This window comes from Balaenoptera acutorostrata, chromosome 6 (genome assembly GCF_949987535.1).
Source record: "Balaenoptera acutorostrata chromosome 6, mBalAcu1.1, whole genome shotgun sequence".
NCBI classification, from domain to species: Eukaryota; Metazoa; Chordata; class Mammalia; order Artiodactyla; family Balaenopteridae; genus Balaenoptera; species Balaenoptera acutorostrata.
The window spans coordinates 121,641,791-121,661,754 of record NC_080069.1 but is presented as its reverse complement, the minus strand read 5'-3'; the positions used below and the strand labels follow the sequence as shown (position 1 = coordinate 121,661,754).

At 47.3% G+C, this 19,964-nt stretch overlaps 1 protein-coding gene across 1 annotated transcript in view; it reads left to right on the top strand.

Moving 5' to 3' along the window:
• DDX31 (DEAD-box helicase 31) overlaps window positions 1-19,964 on the top strand; it is a 73,934-nt gene that overhangs the window by 18,676 nt on the left and 35,294 nt on the right. Inside the window, 6 exon segments of the mRNA XM_007194452.3 lie at window positions 1,433-1,552; window positions 1,669-1,775; window positions 3,612-3,847; window positions 4,596-4,772; window positions 8,479-8,538; window positions 18,489-18,539. Coding sequence (XP_007194514.3) covers window positions 1,433-1,552; window positions 1,669-1,775; window positions 3,612-3,847; window positions 4,596-4,772; window positions 8,479-8,538; window positions 18,489-18,539 — 751 coding nt within the window.

The following is a 19,964-nucleotide window of genomic DNA, read 5'->3' as shown; positions in this document are numbered from 1 at the left end:
GTGTGTGGGGACAGATTGAGTCCCCAGGGAGTGGTCACTCTAAACGGTGCTGTTTTTTTAAATATTGGTGAACCTACCAGGGGCTCCCTTTTGATGTGGTCAGTAACAGATCGTTACCTTCTTAAATCTCAACCCCCACCCCGCCCCCGAGACCCACGGTCCCCCCTTGTTAAGGATGCGTCCCCCTTGACTCCCTTTTGTGGATATTGGGAGTTTGGGATTTTTGTTGTTTGATTTTACAGAAACAAGATTATAAACCTACCTAATGCTTTGCATCTTGCTTTCTACACCCAAATACGTTGATTCCTAATTCTGTGTTAGAATTGGTAATGGGTGTCAGTAGAAAATTGTTGCAAGAAGTAAATTCCAAATTTTGTGCATCCTTTTAAAAACGTTTTTATTTTATTATAGCTTAATGCTTAGTAGTTATGCTCAACTATGTGTGTAGTCTGTAACTGAGGAGCAAATATTCAACTTGAAACCTTCAGGTATTGGTTAGGGTAAGATTCCGCTGTAACTAACAACAGCAGTGGCGCAAACAATATGGAAGTTTTTTCTTTTTCTTTCACATTTAAGAAGCGTGACGGTAGCCATCGGGACTGGCATGGTGCATGCGCCAGCGTGAGGACCCTGGCTCATTCTGGCTTTTTGTGCCACTAAGTGAAGCTTCCATTTTCAGGCTTTCCTCATAGCGTTAGATAGTTGTTGGAGCTCCAGCCATTGTATCTGATTTCCTGCCAGTAGGAACAAAGATAATCATACCTCCTCTTTTTAAAGGTTCTGGTGGGATTTGCATGCTCCCTTTATCCATTTATCTTATTGCCATAACATAGGCACGTGCCCACTTAATTACAAGGGCAGCTGGAAAATGTACTCAGCTAAAAGTTGTAGGCTTTTATTACTATGGACTAATGGGATGAAGGATGGTTGTGGAGTAAGAAGTTAGATTTATTCCACCTGGTCCGTGGGGCAAGGCTAGGCCTATCGCATGGAAGTTACAACAAGGATCCAATATAAGAAAAAAGCATTCTAACCATTAAAGCACGTTGGCATGGGATAATGCATTCAGGTGGGAGGTTCCCCGGCACAGATGCCTTCAAGAACAGATTAGGTGACCATCTATCTGGAATATTCTAGGAAGCATCTATGGATCAGATAAAGGGCATTGGGTTATATAGTAAAGATTCCTCTGAGATAATTTTAATAGGATTTCAGATCTTACAGTTATGTTTTGTAAGACAGAGAAACTTCAGAGAAAAATTAGAACTTAAATATATCTTTGTATCCACTTGTCGTTAACGCTTGTCATGGTTTCAAGCTGTGGCATGTTGGCGCTGGCCATGAATGTCTCCTCCTTAGCCTTTTCCCTGTGTTTTCTATTGCTATGGTTCCATCTGATTTACTTTCTTTTATGATACATAATTTTAAACAGACTCCGGAAAGGAATAAATATCCTCATCTCAACTCCCGGACGCCTCGTGGATCATATTAAATCCACAAAGAACATTCATTTTCGTCGGATCCAGTGGCTGATTTTGGATGAAGCAGACAGGTGAGCCCTTCCAGGAAGCGGGAAAGGGCTGTTTCTGTGGTCTTTGCCGAAACTTCTGGAGCCCCTTAGTGTTCCCTTTATTCACGTAGATTAAAACTCCTCCCTTGACACCACAGAATCCTGGATTTGGGTTTTGAAAAGGACATCACGGTGATACTCAACGCTGTAAATGCCGAGTGCCAGGAACGACAGAACGTCTTGCTGTCGGCAACACTCACGGAAGGTGAGTTGGGAAGAAGTGCTGTTTGTTCTCAATGGAGGGGACGGGCCTAGATACGAGCTGCGTTGTTTCCCAGCAGCGATTCTCAGCCTCGGTGGGGAGCGGGCGAGGAGGACGGTGTCCCGAGAGGACTGCTCTTCAAACCGTGTGTCGTGTGCTCCCGGCCTCCCTCTCCCATCATCCTGACTCTCTGGTCCCCAGCACGTGGGGAAAGGGGGAGGGGGCAGGTCCCAGGCCCAGAGCCCTCACAGGAGGCAGAGGCTGCTGTGCTCCGTCAGGGTGTGGAGGGGCGAGGAGGCTGCCTGCCGCCCACCTGGTGGTCTCGTGAGGCTCTGATCGCGATTGCTGCCCGCTGAGAGCAGGGCTCTTGTCCTGAAGGTGGTAACCTCTGTCCCAGCTCATTTTTTGGTGTAATCACCCTGCCTTTCTCCTAAAGAGAAATCTGTCCTAAAGAATATATTCTGTAAGCTCATTTCTGTCTTTCCATCATCGTAAGATGGAATTTCTTAGCTCTCTTCTGTTGATGGGAACACCTAGGCTTGGAAAAGTTGTATCACTCTCCACCAGGACCCCCCGCACGTGACTCCCTGTCTGAGCGACAACTCAGCTCTCATGTTCTTATGTCACTTTACTCGGTTTACTAGTCTGCTCTGGTGCACACGTACCACATGCCATCCACGTGACCCACCAGCAGTTCTCAGAGTGTATCCTGACTAACAGTGACTTTAAGAGATAATCCATGGGACTTCCCTGGTGGTCCAGTGGTTAAGAATCCTCCTTCCAACGCAGGGAATGTGGGTTCGATCCCTGGTCGGGGAACCAAGATCCCATGTGCCACGGGGAAGCTAAGCCCGCATGCCTCAACTACTGAGCCCAGGTGCCTCAACTAGAGAGCCTGCGCGTGCCCGCAAGCTACAGAGCCCACATGCTCTGGAGCCCAAGCGCCACAACTACGGAGTCTGCGTGCCACAACTAGAGAGCCCGCGTGCTGCAACTAAGACCCAACGCAGCCAAAAATAAAATAAATAAATAAATATTAAAGAAAGAGAGAGATAATCCATGGAAAGGGGGTTCTGTGCTCAAAAAGTTGGGGAAGGGCTTCCCTGGTGGCGCAGTGGTTAAGAATCTGCCTGCCAATGCAGGGGACACGGGTTCGAGCCCTGGTCTGGGAAGATCCCATATGCCGCGGAGCGACTAAGCCCGTGAGCCACAACTACTGAGCCTGCGCGTCTGGAGCCTGTGCTCCACAACAAGAGAGGCCGCGATGGTGAGAGGCCCGCGCACCGCGATGAAGAGTGGCCCCCGCTCTCCGCAACTGGAGGAAGCCCCCGCACAGAAACGAAGACCCAACACAGCCAAAAATAAATATAAATAAATAAATAAATTTATTAAAAAAAAAAAAAAAGTTGGGGAAATGCCACACGTTACCTCCTCCTCTTGGAGATTCATGTGCACATTTATACAGTAAAGGTCCTGAGAAGGCCTGTAAACCCGGGAAACCCTGGGAAAGAATCCCAGGAAAGCTTTTCATCAGGGTTTTCATAACTTACTTGACCACAGAACCCTTTCTGGGGGGTGGTGGGCAGACATCTGTTTCAGTGGTCTTCCATGGGTCAGAGTTTAGAAACACCGGTGGTGTGGATGGGTTTTTGGGCCCTGGGAAGAAATAGGTGGGTCTCCGCTGGACTGACAGTGGGGCAGATCAGTGCTGGCATTTGGGGATACCCATCAGGAGTTTCTTAATAAGCCTGGATGTGTGGTGTTGGGGGCTGTGCAGGTGTGACCAGTTCTACAGCGTGTGCCTGTCAGTTGTTTTGTCCTTTTCGCCTTTTCTCCAAGGTGTAACGTGGCTAGCTGATATCAGTTTACACGACCCAGTCAGTGTTTCTGTCCTGGATGAAAGCCATGACCAGTCGAACCCAAAGAGCAAAGCCATTCCTGAAGCTTCTCCTCCACGAGCTAGCGATGAGCTGGACAGCTTTGCCATACCAGCGAGCCTCGAGCAGTACGTGACGGTGGTTCCCAGCAAACTGAGGCTCGTCTCCCTAGCGGGCTTCATCCTGCAGAAATGCAAGGTAGGTCTGGGGACTGGGTGCAGCCTGATCCGGGAAAAGACCACGGTTCTGTTCACGTTGGGCATTGAGGCAGTGAGCTGAGACACACACAGAAGCTTCCAAACTGAGCTGTGGTGCAAGCGCAGACCTTAGCAGAGATCTTTTCAGGCAGTGGTTCTAGGATTGCGGTGAAGACTCAGAGGTCACTGGTGGCCATTACGTTCAACTGAAGATCTGCCTCAAATACCTTTCCTGGGACTGATACCGGGAATGTCACAGGTGGTACACACATGCTGGATGTGAGGCAATACAGGGGCCTGTGCTCGTGTTTTTTTCAAGAATCATCGTATTTGTATATTTACTAGATTCACGTGATAACTTTCTCTGGTGTATGGGGAGATAGTAGGTGGAAGGGCTTGAGGGTGCAGCTTCAAGACTGACTGCGTGTGCAGAGTCCCTGCCGGGGAGTGCCGTGTGTGGCGGGACCGAGTGAGTGAGAGGGACACAGCTAAGGGCAACTTCGCTCTGAAGCATAATTGTTTTTCTCAGGTGCAGGAGGCCTGTTCAAGTTTGCAGCTATGTCATTTTCCTGTCCTACATTCTTTGTAGTGTGGAGGATCTGTTATTTTTAAAAATAATTCAAAGCCATCTGTCACCTCTGTTTCCAAATCGGGGCTAGCCTGCCCATGTGTTTTAGAAAGAGATTCATTTTAAGTGTCACCTGATCTTAAAAACACGTGGTGGTTTTTCCCCCTTTGTATCGATGTAGTTTGAGAGAGACCAGAAGATGATCATCTTTTTCTCGAGTTGCGAGCTGGTGGACTTCCACTACAACCTCTTCCTCCAGACCCTGCTGAGCGGCTCAGGGGCCCTGGCCCCAGGTGGGTTGCCATGTGCCTCCACGCGGTTAAAATTCCTGCGGCTGCACGGCAACCTGGAGCAGGAGGTGAGCCTGTCCTCCCGGGTTGGCCCTGGCTTCCCTAGGGGCCCCGCTGGGCCAGGAAAGAACGTGGCTAGAGTGGGCGACCCACCAGAGGCCAAAGCGGGTGACACGGCTGTGTCGATGGGGCGAGGGGAAGCCTATTGTTCCCGTTTGCTTTTGCTCCGGGAGCTGGTCTCTGCCACCCGAGAGAGCTCGCAGGCCCAGCTTGGCCTGACTGTACCCCAACCAGCTGTTACGGCAACAGAGTACCACTAAGTAGCTGGCACCAGGGAAGGGTTTTGCCTTTTTAGTACCCAGTGTGTAATTAGGGCTTGATGTCTTCAAATTAAGAGCATTAATGGAGCTAAATTGTGGCTCCCATATGGTACTGCTGAGCGTGACTGCTGTCATTGTCAACAAGATGCAGCGCTTTCACTCGGAACACTTGGGTTGGGAGAGGACGCGGGGTTCCAGAGGGGCTGCAGGGGCTCAGCGCTGGCGAATATTTTTGATCAGGAAGAAGAGTGGAACATTTTCCTCATCTTAGGTACTTAGCTACGTTCACTCTCATTCCACTACTGGTAGGCAGGCCATCCATTTAGGGAGTTGAGCAGGGTGTAGAATGAGATGAACTCTCTGGAATTGTGGCAGGAAGGACAAGCAGGGCTTGGAAACGGGAGCCATCTTGTCCTAGAGCAGAGGTTACCAGGCAGCTTAGAAAATTAGAAAGCTTGAAAGAAAGCCAGAAATCGGAATAAGGTTTGACTAGAACCGCCTTTTAAAAATCAGAACATTTTTAGAGCTAAAGGAGACATTAAAGGTCATCAAGTCCAGCCCCCCTTTTTGTTTTTTTTTTGTTTTAATAATTAAGGAAACGGAGGTTTAGAAAAGTGAAGTTGCTCAAGGTTACTCAAGGACACAGCTTCTTTTTTTTTATATAAATTTATTTTATTTAGTTTTGGCTGCGTTGGGTCTTCGTTGCTGCGCGCGGGCTTTCTCTAGTAGCGGCGAGCGGGGGCTACTCTTCGTTGCGGTGCGCGGGCTTCTCATTGCAGTGGCTTCTCTTGTTGCGGAGCACGGGCTGTAGGCGTGCCGGCTCAGTAGTTGTGGCTCGAGGGCTCTAGAGCGCAGGCTCAGTAGTTGTGGCGCACGGGCTTAGTTGCTCTGCAGCATGTGGGATCTTCCCGGACCAGGGCTCGAACCTGTGTCCCCTGCATTGGGAGGTGGATTCTTAACCACTGCGCCACCAGGGAAGCCCACAGCTTCTTATTTAACACAAGACTATACAGAATTTCCTGAATATTCCAGCTTCAGTTTTGTAAACTCTTAATTTTTACCTTCAGGATCCCCAGTTCAATCAAGTTTGTTGATTTCATAATGTAATGCCATTTATGGGTTTGCTTTTATTTTTAACTGATTTTATCAATACTGTAGGTCTGTTTTCTGCAGAGCCATCCTGCAGGGTAGGTGTGAGGATGATGAAGGAGCTGGATGTGGACTCAAGGATCTAGGGGTTTGAATGTGTCAACAGAAGATTCTGCAGTTAGGTTATTTCAGACTGTGCATCTGTCATTGTAACAGGGTGGTAACTGGGTAGGGTGTTTACAGCCGTGTGCTCTGGGGGCAGACTGCTTGTGTTCTGGTGCTGACTCTGCCATTCACTGGCTGTGTGACCTCAGGAAAGCATTTAACCTCTCTGTGCCTCAATGTCCGTGCCTGTGAGGTGGAGAGAACAGTAGTACGTACTTCCTGGGGTTGTTGTGACGACTCACTGAGTGAATGCAGATCAAGTCCTTAGTACGTGGCCTGGTGCAGAGTGAGCATTGGGTAATGTCAGGTGCCATTATTGCTGTTATTTCTCTTTCAGGAAAAGTGCAGTTTTTTCATCGTTTAACAATTGTTAGTATTCTACTTGTCTTGTTTATTAAGTGTTTAGCCTTCACACCCTCCCTATGAGATGGGTAGAAGGTGGCAGGGAGGATCTCTGTATTTCATTTTCTAAATATTGGTGCAGTGTCTTGTCCCAGGGGACTAAGCTAAAACCGCCCCCATCGCGTCTTCCTGGCTTGTCACCCTGCCCCCTGCTCCACATGACCTTAGTGTGGTCTCCCTAAGTGACTGACGTGACCCTAACCAAGTATTAGAGCGTCAGAGAGGAGCTGCTGTTTGAAGAAGTTGCTGCGTGATAGCTGCGATGGATGCTCAGGGCTTTGGTGGCTGTGTTCCTTACTCCGAACCTGAGTACAGTATGTCTGGTCTTTAAGATTAGTTTCACGGGCTTTTATGAACTTTCCTGATTTTTTTCTGATTTTGACTCTACAGTGCAGCCATAAATTCCCTGGGTTCAGATCTCAGTTCAGTCCTGTATTAACAGTGTATGCACGTGCCTTGGGCAAGTTACTCAACCTCTCTGTGCCTCGGTTTCTTCCTCTGGAAGTGAGGGTGGTGACAGTAGCTGCTCATTGGGTTGCTTTGAGGATCGGATACGTTCAGACACATAAAGTGCAGGCCAGCCTCTGGTACGTGGTGCACTCCCTACGTGCCGGTCGTCACTGTCCACTGCGCTCAGTGAGGTGCAGCCTGGGGTCCAGTCACGTGATGGGACGTGTACCCGTGAAAGGCCAGAACGAGGTACACCTTGGTGTCAGAGCGGAAAGAGAGACTTCACTTCTTTCTTTTTTCCAAATCTTCAGTGATTTGGATATATTTCCTTTTTGTTGTTGCTGCTGACAGAGGGACATGGCCAAGTCTTAACTGCTGGCAGCACTGTGACTTAAACACACCCCAGTGTGGCCCCTGCAAGTTCATGCCCAAGGCCTTTTGGTCCAGCAAGTCTGCCTTTAGGAATTTACCCCAAGGGAATAGTTAAGCATGAGCACGGTGACTTGCCTACAGACCTGTTTATCGCAGCGTTGTCTGTGATGGTAAGCAGTTGACAACCTCAGTTGTCAGGAGTGGGGCGTTGGTCACGTGGTGGCGCGGCTCCCATTCAGCTGCATGTGGAATAGTCACGGGAGACGAGGCGGTTTGGGGCTATTTATTGGCATGAAAAGATGTCCACATTCAGTTGATATATAATAAGAGCATGTTAGGAGTGTAAGAACCATGATGCCAGTTTTTAAAAAGCCACATATTTGGTTATGTTTCGCCTAGAAAGGGGCTCAGGAAACCTCAAGGTGTTGCCAGTGGTGGTGGTTTGTTTTGAGTGGTAGGATGATTTAATTTCCTTCCTTTGACTTGAAGTATAATTTTTCTACAGTTAAAATATATGGCTTTTATAATTTGAAAATCTTTTTAAAAATCAGTTTTTAAGAAAATTGCCCCATAGGAAAGGTTGGTTGTTGTTCAGCCTCTAGACCACCTGTAGAAAAGGTGTTAGAGTAAATTCTGAGTTGGGAACCCTGAGTGCAGGAACTTGTGGCCTTTGGCCCTCCTTGCTCTGGGTGTTGGCCACCGACCCCCCCCCCCCCGCCCCCGCATTGTCTTAATGAAACGTGCTGCCCTCAAAGCTTGTTACTCTGCCGCAGTCCAAGAAGCCTGGTCGTGTAGGTATAGGTCTTGTTGGAAGGTGTGAAGAATCCACTTCTTCCTCTTTCTTGGCAAAACCTCTCCCTCTGTGCCTAAAAATAGTTATAGCAGTAGAAAATTGGGAGAGTTATGAGAATCTAAGCCTACCTTGCTGGGCTTGATCTCAGAGTTATAAAGGCCCTATTTTTCCTTGTTTTTGTAGGAAAGAACAGCAGTGTTCCAAGAATTCTCACGTTCCAAAACAGGGGTTCTTCTCTGCACGGTATGTATCATTCTGCGCTCCGTGGGAGGGTTGACAATTGTTGTGATGGTGGTGGCAGTTTTTCCTCTCCTGACGATTTGCCTTGGGGTCACCAGTCCCACAGGGAACAGGAATTCCGGGGGCCGCTTGGTGTGGCCGGTCTCTTTGCACTCCTGGTTTGTCACCTTACTGCCACAGATAGCGGGCTGCCACCGCGCGGAAGACTTGGCAATTTGCTCACTAATGGTGGCAGCTGTTTGTCTGAAAACGTGTGAATCTTGGCGATTTCTCTCCACCAAGAACTTGTAAATTACAGCTATCGGGAGTAATTAGAGCTGAGAAAGTCTTTTCACAACAAAATCACTCTACTTGCCTCTGCTCACCTTTTCTTAAAGGAAAATAGATGCGCTTGGACAGATTTTATGTGCTGTTGTCCAGAGCTGTCATTTGCCCCACAGTTTTCAGGGCCAGCTCACTCGGCCTCCGTCTTTGCAGTCGTGGGTAGCCGCCTCCTCCAGCACCGCAGTGACCTTTCTCATGCACGCCTCTTGTGATCTTTTGAGATTGAAAACTCACACCTTCAACGTCCCTGCTTCTCTGGGGACTCACTTCACCAGAGTTGCTGCTGGCTCCCAAGATTAAAATGCCTTCCCTGTTTGTGCCATCTTGGAAGATGTAACTTAATCCGCAACTGGTTATTTGCGAAATCCCTATATATACAGTAATGAAATTGCACCGTCAACTTAGTAATCCTGTGAACAAGGGCTAGGTAGAAGCAAAGACATTTAGCTACTTGAATGCCTGTCTAGGCCTCGTTTAATACAATTGCTTTTTAAGGAGCTCCTGTTCTCTATTTAGTTTCAAAGGTAATAGAGATTGTTTTCTTTCTAAATTGAGAGTTTGTGAGCGAGTGCAGCTTTGTTTCTCGTGTGTGTATATATGCATGATCATCTACAAGGCGGCCTGCCCGGTGACCTGCGGATTCTCATGTGTGTGTGGCAAACAGTGGTTCCGCCGGCTCTGGTCCTTCAGATCTGAGAGCAGTTGCTCCTGGAATGCTTGCCTCAGAAGGAGATCTGAGTCTGACCAAGTAGCCCTTCTCTTTATGAAGCCCATCAAGTCAGATGCTTGTGTTTGCTCTAAAACTGTCTTCACATGCCTGGTCTAAAGCGAAGATGAGTCCAAGTAATCTACTTGATAAAGAAATTTGTCAAAAATCCTCTTGTCTGTTGACACTTCTGGAGCCTGACGCCTTCCTGTTTCCTCTGTCTCCACTTTCCCTCTTGCTGCCTGTCCTTCAGCCAAACAGGGCCCTCTTTCAACTGCTTGAATGTGTCATTCTTACTTTTTCTGGCCTTGGGGCCCTGGTACATGAGCTCCCTCGGCCTGGGACACACCACGCTGACTTAGACTAACCCCTTCGTAGGTCTCAGCTTCAGTGGCAGTTTTTCAGGAAACAGAAACCCCAGTTCTTCCCCACGAGGCACTCCCAGCGGGCCCTGCATTCCTTTATGACGCTCCTCACAACTGGTCTAGGTGTCTTCCCACCAGAGCGCAGGCTCACGAGGACAGGGGCTGTGTTTCCCATCCCAGCGCCTGGCACAGAGTGGCAGGCACCCGGTGTTCGTGGGTTAAGTGGGAGGACAGCTGGGGCTCAGGAAACTCCATGCTGAGTATCACTGATACATGTCTTTTTCTAAAGACTGAGGCTGAGATTAATATACTTGCTCATTGGGGAATACTACTCAGCCATAACAAAGAATGAAATAATGCTATTTGCAGTGACATGGATGGACCTAGAGATGATCATACTAAGTGAAGTAAGTCAGACAGAGAAAGACAAATATATGATATCACTTATATGTGGAATCTAAAATGTAATACAAATGAACCTGTTTACAAAACCGAGACAGACTCACAGACATAAAAAACAAACTTATGGTTACCAAAGGGGAAAGGGAATGGGGTGGGATAAATTAGTTTGGGATTAGCAGATACAAACTACTATATATAAAATAGGTAAACAACAAGGTCCTACTGTATAGCACAGGGAACTATATTCAGTTTCCTGTAATAAACCAAAATGGAAAAGAATATGAAAAAGAATATGGGGCTTCCCTGGTGGTGCAGTGGTTAAGAATCCGCCTGCCAATGCAGGGGACATGGGTTCGAGCCCTGGTCCGGGAAGATCCCACATGCCACGGAGCAACTAAGCCCGTGCGCCACAACTACTGAGCCTGCCGTCTAGAGCCCACGAGCCACAACTACTGAGCCCACATGCCACAACTACTGAAGCCCGCACACCTAGAGCCCACGCTCCGCAACAAGAGAAGCCACCGCAACGAGAAGCCCGTGCACTGCAACAAAGAGTAGCCCCCGCTCACCGCAACTAGAGAAAGCCCTCAAGCAGCAACAAAGACCCAACACAGCCAAAAATAAATAAATAAATTTAAAAAAAAAAGAAAAAGAATACGTGTGTGTATGTATAGATACACATGTATATATATATATACATATATAAACTGAATCACTTTGCTGTACACCAGAAACTAACACAACATTGTAAATCAACTGTACTTCCATAAGAAATAAAAAAATAAATAAAATAGGAATTCCCTGGTGATCCAGTAGTAAAGAATCCACCTTACAATGCAGGGGACGCGGGTTCGATCCCTGGTCAGGGAACTAAGATCCCACATGCCGTGGGGCAACTAAGCCCACGCGCCACAGCTACTAAGCTCGTGCGCCTGGACGACAGCCCGCGTGCTGCAAACTGCAGAGCCCATGTGCCCTGGAGCCCGCGCAGCACAACTAGAGAAGAGAAAATCATCGTGCCACAACTAGAGAGAAGCCTGCCCACCACGATGAAGAGCCCGTGCGCCGCAGCTAAGACCTGATGCAGCCAAAAATAAATTTAAAAAAATAATAATAATAAATAAATCTTTAAAGAAAATGAATAAATAAAATTTAAAAACTTCTTTGTAAAAAAAAAATCAATAAAATAATTTAGTTTTACCTATGGGATTCTCTCAAACATTCCAATAAAGAATTGTTTGTGACATGAAAAAAAAAGCGCTCACTGGGAATAAGTTTACTTTTTCATATATATGGTGTTATCTGAAGAGTGAATGTTACAGATCATCTGTATTAAAACAGAAGGCAGTAGGAACCTGTGTGTTGGAATTTGGGTTAGGACCAGAACAAAATGCTTTATCTTTGACCCTTAAGATGCTGGATTTGTCCCTGGTGGGAAATTATCGAGTCTCCTAGTGTGCAAATGCTGCCATGTTTTTTACAGACATGGGTGAGCTCTAAGTCTCAAAGAAAACTCCAGGTATTTGAAGTTCAGTTTTTTGTTTTGTTTTTGGGGTTTTTTTTAGTAGCTCTCTGGAAGAAAAGATCATTTTCTGAAATGTGATTCTCGGTGGGGTCAAAAGCATATGATGACTTCCTTGTCCTGTTGGCTGCTGCCTGCAGGCAGGTGATGTCAGCTAGATGAGGAGCACCATTGACTTGGCACCTCTGCCCCCTGCCAGTCCCAGGTGCCACGTGAAAAGCAAGCTCTCACTTGCCATAATCTGATTTCTGTAAGTCTCTTGGTACGTGTTCACTTGCTGGCCCAGGTCACGTCCAGCATGCAGAGCCTCTGCCAGTCTCATCTTTTCTTTATTCTGCTTTAGGAAATTACAGGAAAGGAGCTGGGTGGGAGCTCATTCCTCTCCATTTCTAAGCCAGGGTACAAGCCCAGAGTCCCCAGTGGTGAGAAGTTCTTCTTTCCTGCCCAGTCTTCCTTCTGCCGTGTTTGTTTGCTATAGGCGGAAACTTGGGGTGTCTGAGATGCTTTGGCTGTGATAGGTGGGGCCTGGGTTGGGGAGATGTTGTCACTGCGTCCGTTTCAGCAGCCTGTTACTTGCCGGGCTCTGAAAGCTCTCCGGGAGCCTCCTGGGTGTTAATGAGCAACAGGGCCACAGCAGGACAAGGCAGATGGGGGACTCGCTTCTCTGGATAAAGGGAACCACTTGTTAATTGTTGCGTGGGGACTTTCCCCCTTCGCACCATATCTTTTGCCATTTTGATTTATCGACCCGAGATCGTTTTAATGAGGCCAGGAGACTGACTGTCTTGTGTGAGAAGTTGGGAATTGTGGTGTAACCACACAAAGGCTCACAATTCTGCTGTTTCCTTTACTTCTAGAAAATCCCTCCCTCGACCCCATTTTCCTCCCTTATATCTTTTCTATTGTGAAGAAAGGTAAAGGTGTGTGTGTGTGTGTGTGTGTGTGTGTCTGTGTCTGTGTTTCCTTTCATCTTAAACATTTTAAAAGCGAGGATCTTCTTAACTTCACGCAATCTTGCGGGACCTGGTACATGGCTGTATAATGTGGGTTCTCAGTACACGTGTGACCCCGATGAGTCCGGAGTCTGGGCAGAGGTGAAAAGATGGTCAGGGAGGAGAGACCAGTCTGGGAAAGAGAAGTCCTTACATATTTGAAATGTAAGTTTGTGTCCTCTAGAAAACTGGATCTAAGAAGAACCCAAGTTAAGGAGGGAGCAAGTATTAGGAAGGAGTCATTTGGAAGTTCAAAGCCTACTTTCCTCAATGGAGTTAAGAAATCAAAAGAAGCAGAATATTTCCTCCGGCTTATAGTGAAGCACTCACCCTAAGCCAGAGGTTTTTTTAATACCACTGTTTTAAGTTGAGGGGTTGGGAAGGAGAAACCCCACCGAGTGACTGGAATGTGGCGTTTCCAAGCCCCCTCTAGTTTTAGGGCTGATGCGTGGCCCTCCCTGGTTGTCCCTGGATGTATGTACCCAGTGCCTTGGCCTTTCCCCAGCAAGGAGAGGCACTTCCGGCTCCACCTGCATCCTCTGGCTGAGTATCCCTTGGAATGTTTTGTGCTTGTCCACACATGCCTCCTTTTTCAGAAGATACCTAAAGCACCTGTGCTGCTCTCCTCCACCTTCTCTCTCTCTCTTTTTTTTTTTTTTTGCTCGAAACACACCGTTAGGTCTGTGCGGTTCTTAATTTCCTCTCCTCCTGGGAAATTTCGCTGTGCCAGGCGGCCAGGAGACAAAGGAGGGGGGCTGTAAGCATCCCAAGAATGTCCCTTCAGCACCCCTGAAGAAATGGAGACTTTCTTGGTTTTCTCTGGGGTATGCTTTTTAGGCGAAGTTTATCTTTTCTGCTCGTATTTCATTCGTGTTAATGGCAAGATCATTTGGAGATGGTTGGCTATTGACTCAGTTACGCTAACTCATGTTGCCAGCTTTTTGGCGGCTCCAGCCAAGATCTTGCGCCTCTGACAGCTTCTGCGCTCTCTCCTTCCCCCTCTGATTACGCAGCCCAATCTGTCACCCGGACGACGGGGGCCTGTGCCCCGCTGATGGCTTTCCACACGCCGCAGTAATGACTTTGGCAGGACGGGAAGGCAGCAGAGGCGAATTTGCTGCGTCCCTTGCTCGGAGAGCCGCAGGCCCCCTCTCCCTGTTAGTAAAAGCACTTTGTGAGGTTCTCGGGTAAATAAATGAGTCATTTTAATCCAACTGACAGGCTGGCACCTGAGCAAGCTGCCTTCCATCTGTACCCCTTGGTCTCATGGAGGCGGCCAATTGTCAGGCCCACGGACTTCAAGGCCTGACTGGTGAGTGTCTTTCAGAATTGACTTTAGCGATTCTTTCGCCCTAATTAGGCTAAAGGAATACAGTTGGGTTGGATCTAAGTTCTAAGGGTGGGCGGAGAACCGAAGCCTTTGCTGAGTCTTGTGCAGGTCAGTTTCCCGTGGCTCTGGTGCTGCTGGCTGACAGCATCCAGGAAGACAGAGCCATGTCCCCTTCCTCTGTGGTCCTCTGCCCGGGTCGGGTGGATGGGGTGTGAGGGGGGAAGAGAGCCGAGAGGCTTTTAAATTCCCACCTCATTGCCTCCGTCCAGCTCTTATTTCATCACGAACTGGAACACTCAGATTTACAATTCTCAGGACACTTTGCACACCCACTGTCTCATTGGATCTTCACAGCAACCTCGGGAGATATGTAAATTGTAGCCATTTTATAGGTGGGTAAACTGAGGCTCGGAGAGCAGATTGCCTGGATTGGTGGCTGCTAAAGTGGTCCTAGAGTCCGGTTCTCCCTGTTCCTGCACCGGCAAGATTGAGCCACTCTCCCACCCTCAGAGTAGCCTCGGCTGAGACTGGAAAGAAGTGCTTAAGGAAATGGCTGGTGAAGTCGAGCAGTGGCTGGCTGTGAGGTGCCCCCACCCCAACACCAGAAGTAGTGGGCGGCGGGAAGGTTGTCGGCCTGGCGTCCTGAGCCGATTGCCCAGCCCGAGTGGGAAAGAACCGTGAACAGTCCTGATGGCGGTGGCTGCCGTGCCTCCTAACTTACTGTCTAAGCGTGTTTGTACCCGGAGTGGCTTTCCTAACATCACATGCTAGTTTAGAGATTCATCTGTGTTTCTTAGTTGGATTTACTAAACCGACGAGCATTACATTTTTTACAAAGCTTATCTGTAAAGCTCAGACAGCCCATTGTCTACGTACCTCTCCCAGTGCAGAACACTTAAATGAAGTAAATCATTTCTTAACAAGAGCTTCGCAGATTTAAGAACCCGTCAGTTTTTCTAAAGACAGTGACTGTGGTTAGTGTAGAGAACACTCTAAATTGTGTTCTCAAAGGCATCGGCTCTGGAACATCCGCCTTCAGCTTTCAGGGCACCTGGGAGCTGTCAGAAAACACTTCCTGGGTGGTTGACACACTTCTAACACATGAAATGTCTACTTAACACTTATAAATGCAGCCTCTGGCCCCCGTTCAAAGGAGACCCACAAATCCCAGGTGGGATTTAATCAGAGCGAAGGCAGACCAGCCCTGACTTGCCTGCAGTGGTCCTTCTGGGTGACTTAGGTGATGGTGGGACAGTGTCTTCCTTGGGTCCTGCCTCTGACCCTGGAGGATAAGGGTGCGATTGTTTTAATGTGCTTCTTACAGAACTTTGCGTAAGATTATTATTTTTTAGAAAACCTAATATACCTATAAATTCTTAGTGATACTGAAAAGCGAGGCAAGAGGAGGAAGAGCTGTCCTTTACAGAAGAATGGCAGTTATAAAAACGGAAGGAACGATAGGCTTAGAAAGCCATCATTTTGTAGACATCAGGGTAACAACTGATACAGACAAGTAGCATCAAATGATGGTAAAAACCACTGGGCAAAATGTTCTGGGAAACAGTCTCAAAGTTTCCCTCCTGAGGTTACTCACCCATCGCAAAGGAGAAAGGTACCGTCACAAGGGAGTGAGATGGTGGATGCCACCTGCTCCAGTGACCGAGCACAGCGTCCCCAGCACAGGACAGACACCCTGCCTGTATCCTGAGGTCACGTGCTGGGCGGTACACCCCACCCTGATGTCGTTCTGCCAGAGCGCTACCCCTGAATCTTACTATGAGGAGACAGAAAAGTCCAGGTTCTGGGATGTTCCTCAAGACACCTGGACGCTTCAAAAAATGATTGTTATCCAAAAAATAAAAAATAAAAAGAAGTAAATGTTAAGCGTAGGGATACAGTTCTACGTTAAGGAAGTCTAGAGGGCTATAATAAAAATAGAATGCAATGATCTAGGCTTCAGTCCTGGGTTAAGAAAGGAAAACAACTATAAAAATCGTCTTAGGTACAAGTGGTGAAATTTGAATGTGAACTGATTATTATAAAATAAACTTATCTAGTGTGAAGTTTCTTAGGTGTGGTAATGGTATTGTGATTTATGTAGAAGAATGTCCTTTTACTTAGGAGACATGTGCTGAAGTATTTAGGGGCAAAATGTCATGATACTTGCAACTTCCTTCCAGATGGTTCAGAAAAACACATGAGTACAGAGAGGAAAAAAGCAGCTGTGCCAATGTTTAGCAATTGGTGAATCAAGATGAAGGACTGACAAGTGCTCGTTGTACTGTTCTTCCAGCTTTTCTGTAGGTTTAAATTTTTCTAAATAAAAATGCGGGGTTGGTGGGGGGGAATAATATGCATTCGTCGTCAAAAGAAAAACAGAGCAAACAACGCAGGAAACTGCGAAGAGAAAAGTAAAAATTGCCCCAAATCCCTCTACCTCGAGGTAACCACAGTTGACAGTTTTGGTGAACCCCCTTCCAGGTGTTGGTTCTCTTCTTCTCGATCCATCTGTCCATTTATCCATTTATCCATCTGTCTACTTAATGTCTTCTGTTTTTGTTACCCTCCCCTTTTTCCTGGATTTTTTGGTGGAAGAAAGACCATTTGTCCTTTAGAATGCTCCACATTGTGTCCTTGTGGTGCTGTTTACCTTGTTCCTGTCTCCCTGCAGTAGGTCTAGGCACTTGTTTAGATTCCATTTCTAGGGTTTTGTTTTTGTTTTGGCAAGAATATGTCATAGGTGATACTCTGTCCTTCCTATTGCATGACAGCTGGTTATCTTTTTAATTTTTAATTATGTTGAAACGTGGTCTCAGGGTCAGAATTATAAGGGCCCATTAAAGGAAGTCCAGCTTCCATCCTCATCCCCTCCCCCCATTCTCTTCCTTCCCTTATAGGTCACTACTTTTTATAAGCTTTGGGGGTTTTCCCTTCATTATTTCTTTTTCAAATATGAGCAAATATATTTGTATTTCCCCCATTTCTTACACAAACGCATACTATTCACACTCAAAATATAGCCTAGATATTCTCCACATCAGTACATAGGAACCTCCATTCCTTTTGTAGCTATGTAAAACTCTGTTCTATGGGGTAGGTGTTGCCGTGTTTTATTCAACCCGTCTCCTGCTAGACATTGGGGTTATTACCAGACCTGCAATTATAAATAGTGCTGAACTCGGTGGTTTGTGACCACCTAGATGGATGGGATGGGGAGGGTGGGAGGGAGGGAGACGCAAGAGGGAAGAGATATGGGAACATATGTATATGTATAACTGATTCACTTTGTTATAAAGCAGAAACTAACACACCATTGTAAAGCAATTATACTCCAATAAAGATGTTTAAAAAATAAATAAATAAATAAATAGTGCTGAAATGAATAGCCTTGTGCATAGATCATTTTAAATTTTTGCCAGGGATGGATTGCTGGGAGATTGCCCAGGGTCAAGAAGGGAGATTGCTCAGGGTCAAAGGGCAAGTGCATATGTAATTTTGCTGGATATTACCAAATTCCCCACCTTAGGGGTTTGTATTATTTTGCATTCCCACCGGCAGCATATGAGGGACACAGCATCTTTTTTGATAGTGGAACCGTATACTGTAATATGGTCTTGGAAAAGTAAAGCCGACCTGGATTTGAGGGCTACCTCTGCTTCTTAGCTGTGTGTCCCTGGACAAGTTCCTTAATCTCTCTGAATCTTGGTTTCCTCTCTATCAAATGGGAGTAATAGTTGTCTGAGGCGTTATTTTGACAATGAGTCAAGATAACGCAGGTAAAATGCTCTCCACCGTGTCTGGTGTGTAGTGAGCGCTCAGTACCTGTTGGCTGGGGCTACTCTTGGTGTGACTTGTGCTTGGAGGTGAATGCCAGGTGTACCTTTATTGCCAAAGCCTGGAAGATCCCCATTTTCTAGTCTCTCTGCCAGAATGGCCAGAAACCAGAGAGCAGAGTCTTTGCTCTTGAGATGGCGACCAGCTGAAAAGAAAAGAAAAAAAAATCTCCATTGCTTTTATACTTTTTGTCTGTCTGGTTGATGACTGTCTGATCATGACTTATTTCAGTTCTCAGGCCTACATGCAGATGATGTTCTTTTAGGGAAGTGGGCTCTGGCTGCCTCGCCTGTGGGTTCTGTAGAACTAGCCTCTGAATTGGAATTTTACCCACTGGTGGACGTCAGTGGGTTCCTGAAGTTGTGCACATTGCTGGGGGGGTGAGCCCTCAGAGTTTGCATTAGATCATCAAATGGATCCATGACCCCCAAAAGGTTGAGAAACTCTGTCCTAAGCCATATTCTTTTCTGTTTCGAAGGATGTTGCAGCTCGGGGCTTAGATCTCCCTCAAGTCACGTGGATTGTCCAGGTAACGTATTTAAGTTGTTAAGGTGCGAGCGTGAGGCCAGAATGTGTGATCATGAGTAGGTGCATTGGCTTTAAGTAGAATAATTATTATCACCCTCTTGGGTGTTGCCCTGGTCTCCAGGCAGCAACCAGCCCGACCTGCACAATTCTCCTGACATCTTTCCTTAACCCAGCCCACCTGACCACTGCAGCACAGCCTGCAGACTGTACCACTGCAGCACAGGCTGCAGACTGTACAGCCGTGGGAGGGAGGGGCAGGCTCCTCTGCTCACAGACTAATGTGTGTCACACACAGAGTTTTCAGCAATCTGAAAATAACAGGAATTACCTGGGCCCCTGGGAGGCCTCATTGTGTCCAGGAGGCGATGGCTCAGCTGTCCTGAGAGCTGTGTCCATGCACATTGACCTGCAGGGGGCAATTAAGGCCCTGACAGCATCTTACACATACCTCTAGCCTTAGACGCTTTGCCAGAGGGTACAGGTGTTAGCACTAGTCTAGTGGTTTTAGTTTTGTTTTTTCTTTTCCTTAGTCTGCAGAGTGGTATTTTTAAGCCCTTCTGTACGGGGGCCAGGGGACATGGGTCCTGTTTACGTGAGTCATGGTTTATTCACATTTTAGTGGAATTGCATGCCTGTCACTAGCTAGGAAATCTCTGCTCACCGCACATGATGACTTTGCGACTAGAGGCATTGTGTCTTCTTTCCTGCTGTCCATGGAGCAGATTTGAAATAGGAAGGCGAGGATGATTTTAATGTGCAGGAGGCCAGACACATATAATTGATCATTGAGAACCTTCTTATAATTGTGGGTATTGATTAGTTTAACATGCCTGGCCTCCCATCATATTCTTGGTCCTCTGGTCTTTGATTCATGTAGCAGCAAAGAAGAAAAGGGCAGAATGAGTACAGGGACAGTTAGTGTTAACGACGATGACGTTACTGCCGTAGAGAGCGTCCGTTCTGCTGAGTTAGAGCGCTGGCCCTTTTGCCGGGTCAGGAACGCTGTCCGTGGGAGCGGAGGCGTTTCCCTGCAGGAAGGGGAACCTGCCTCTCAGCTGGCCTGCAGCTCTGCTCCGTTGGAACTGGGTGGCCTGCAGCGAGGCGGTGGAGACCTGATTCTCTGTACCCTGTGCAGCGTCTTTCGTGGCCTCAGCCCCACTGCTCTGTCTACTGAGGAAGTAGGCCAAGGTCGTGCGGCCATCCTGCGCAAGTTTGCGCCCACCTGCCTGCATTCTCACCTTGCCCAGTCACCTCAGTGAAAAGATGCAAATAGGAAAATGAAGAGACCTGTGGAGAAGTGAAATTAAATAGGAGATATTGGGACGAGAAGACGTCTCGTTTATCTGAAACTTGGCCACTGTTCCCGTTGGCGTGTCGGAGCCTTGTTATTTCCAATGAAGCCAGGAGTTTCAGGGTTGAGTGACTT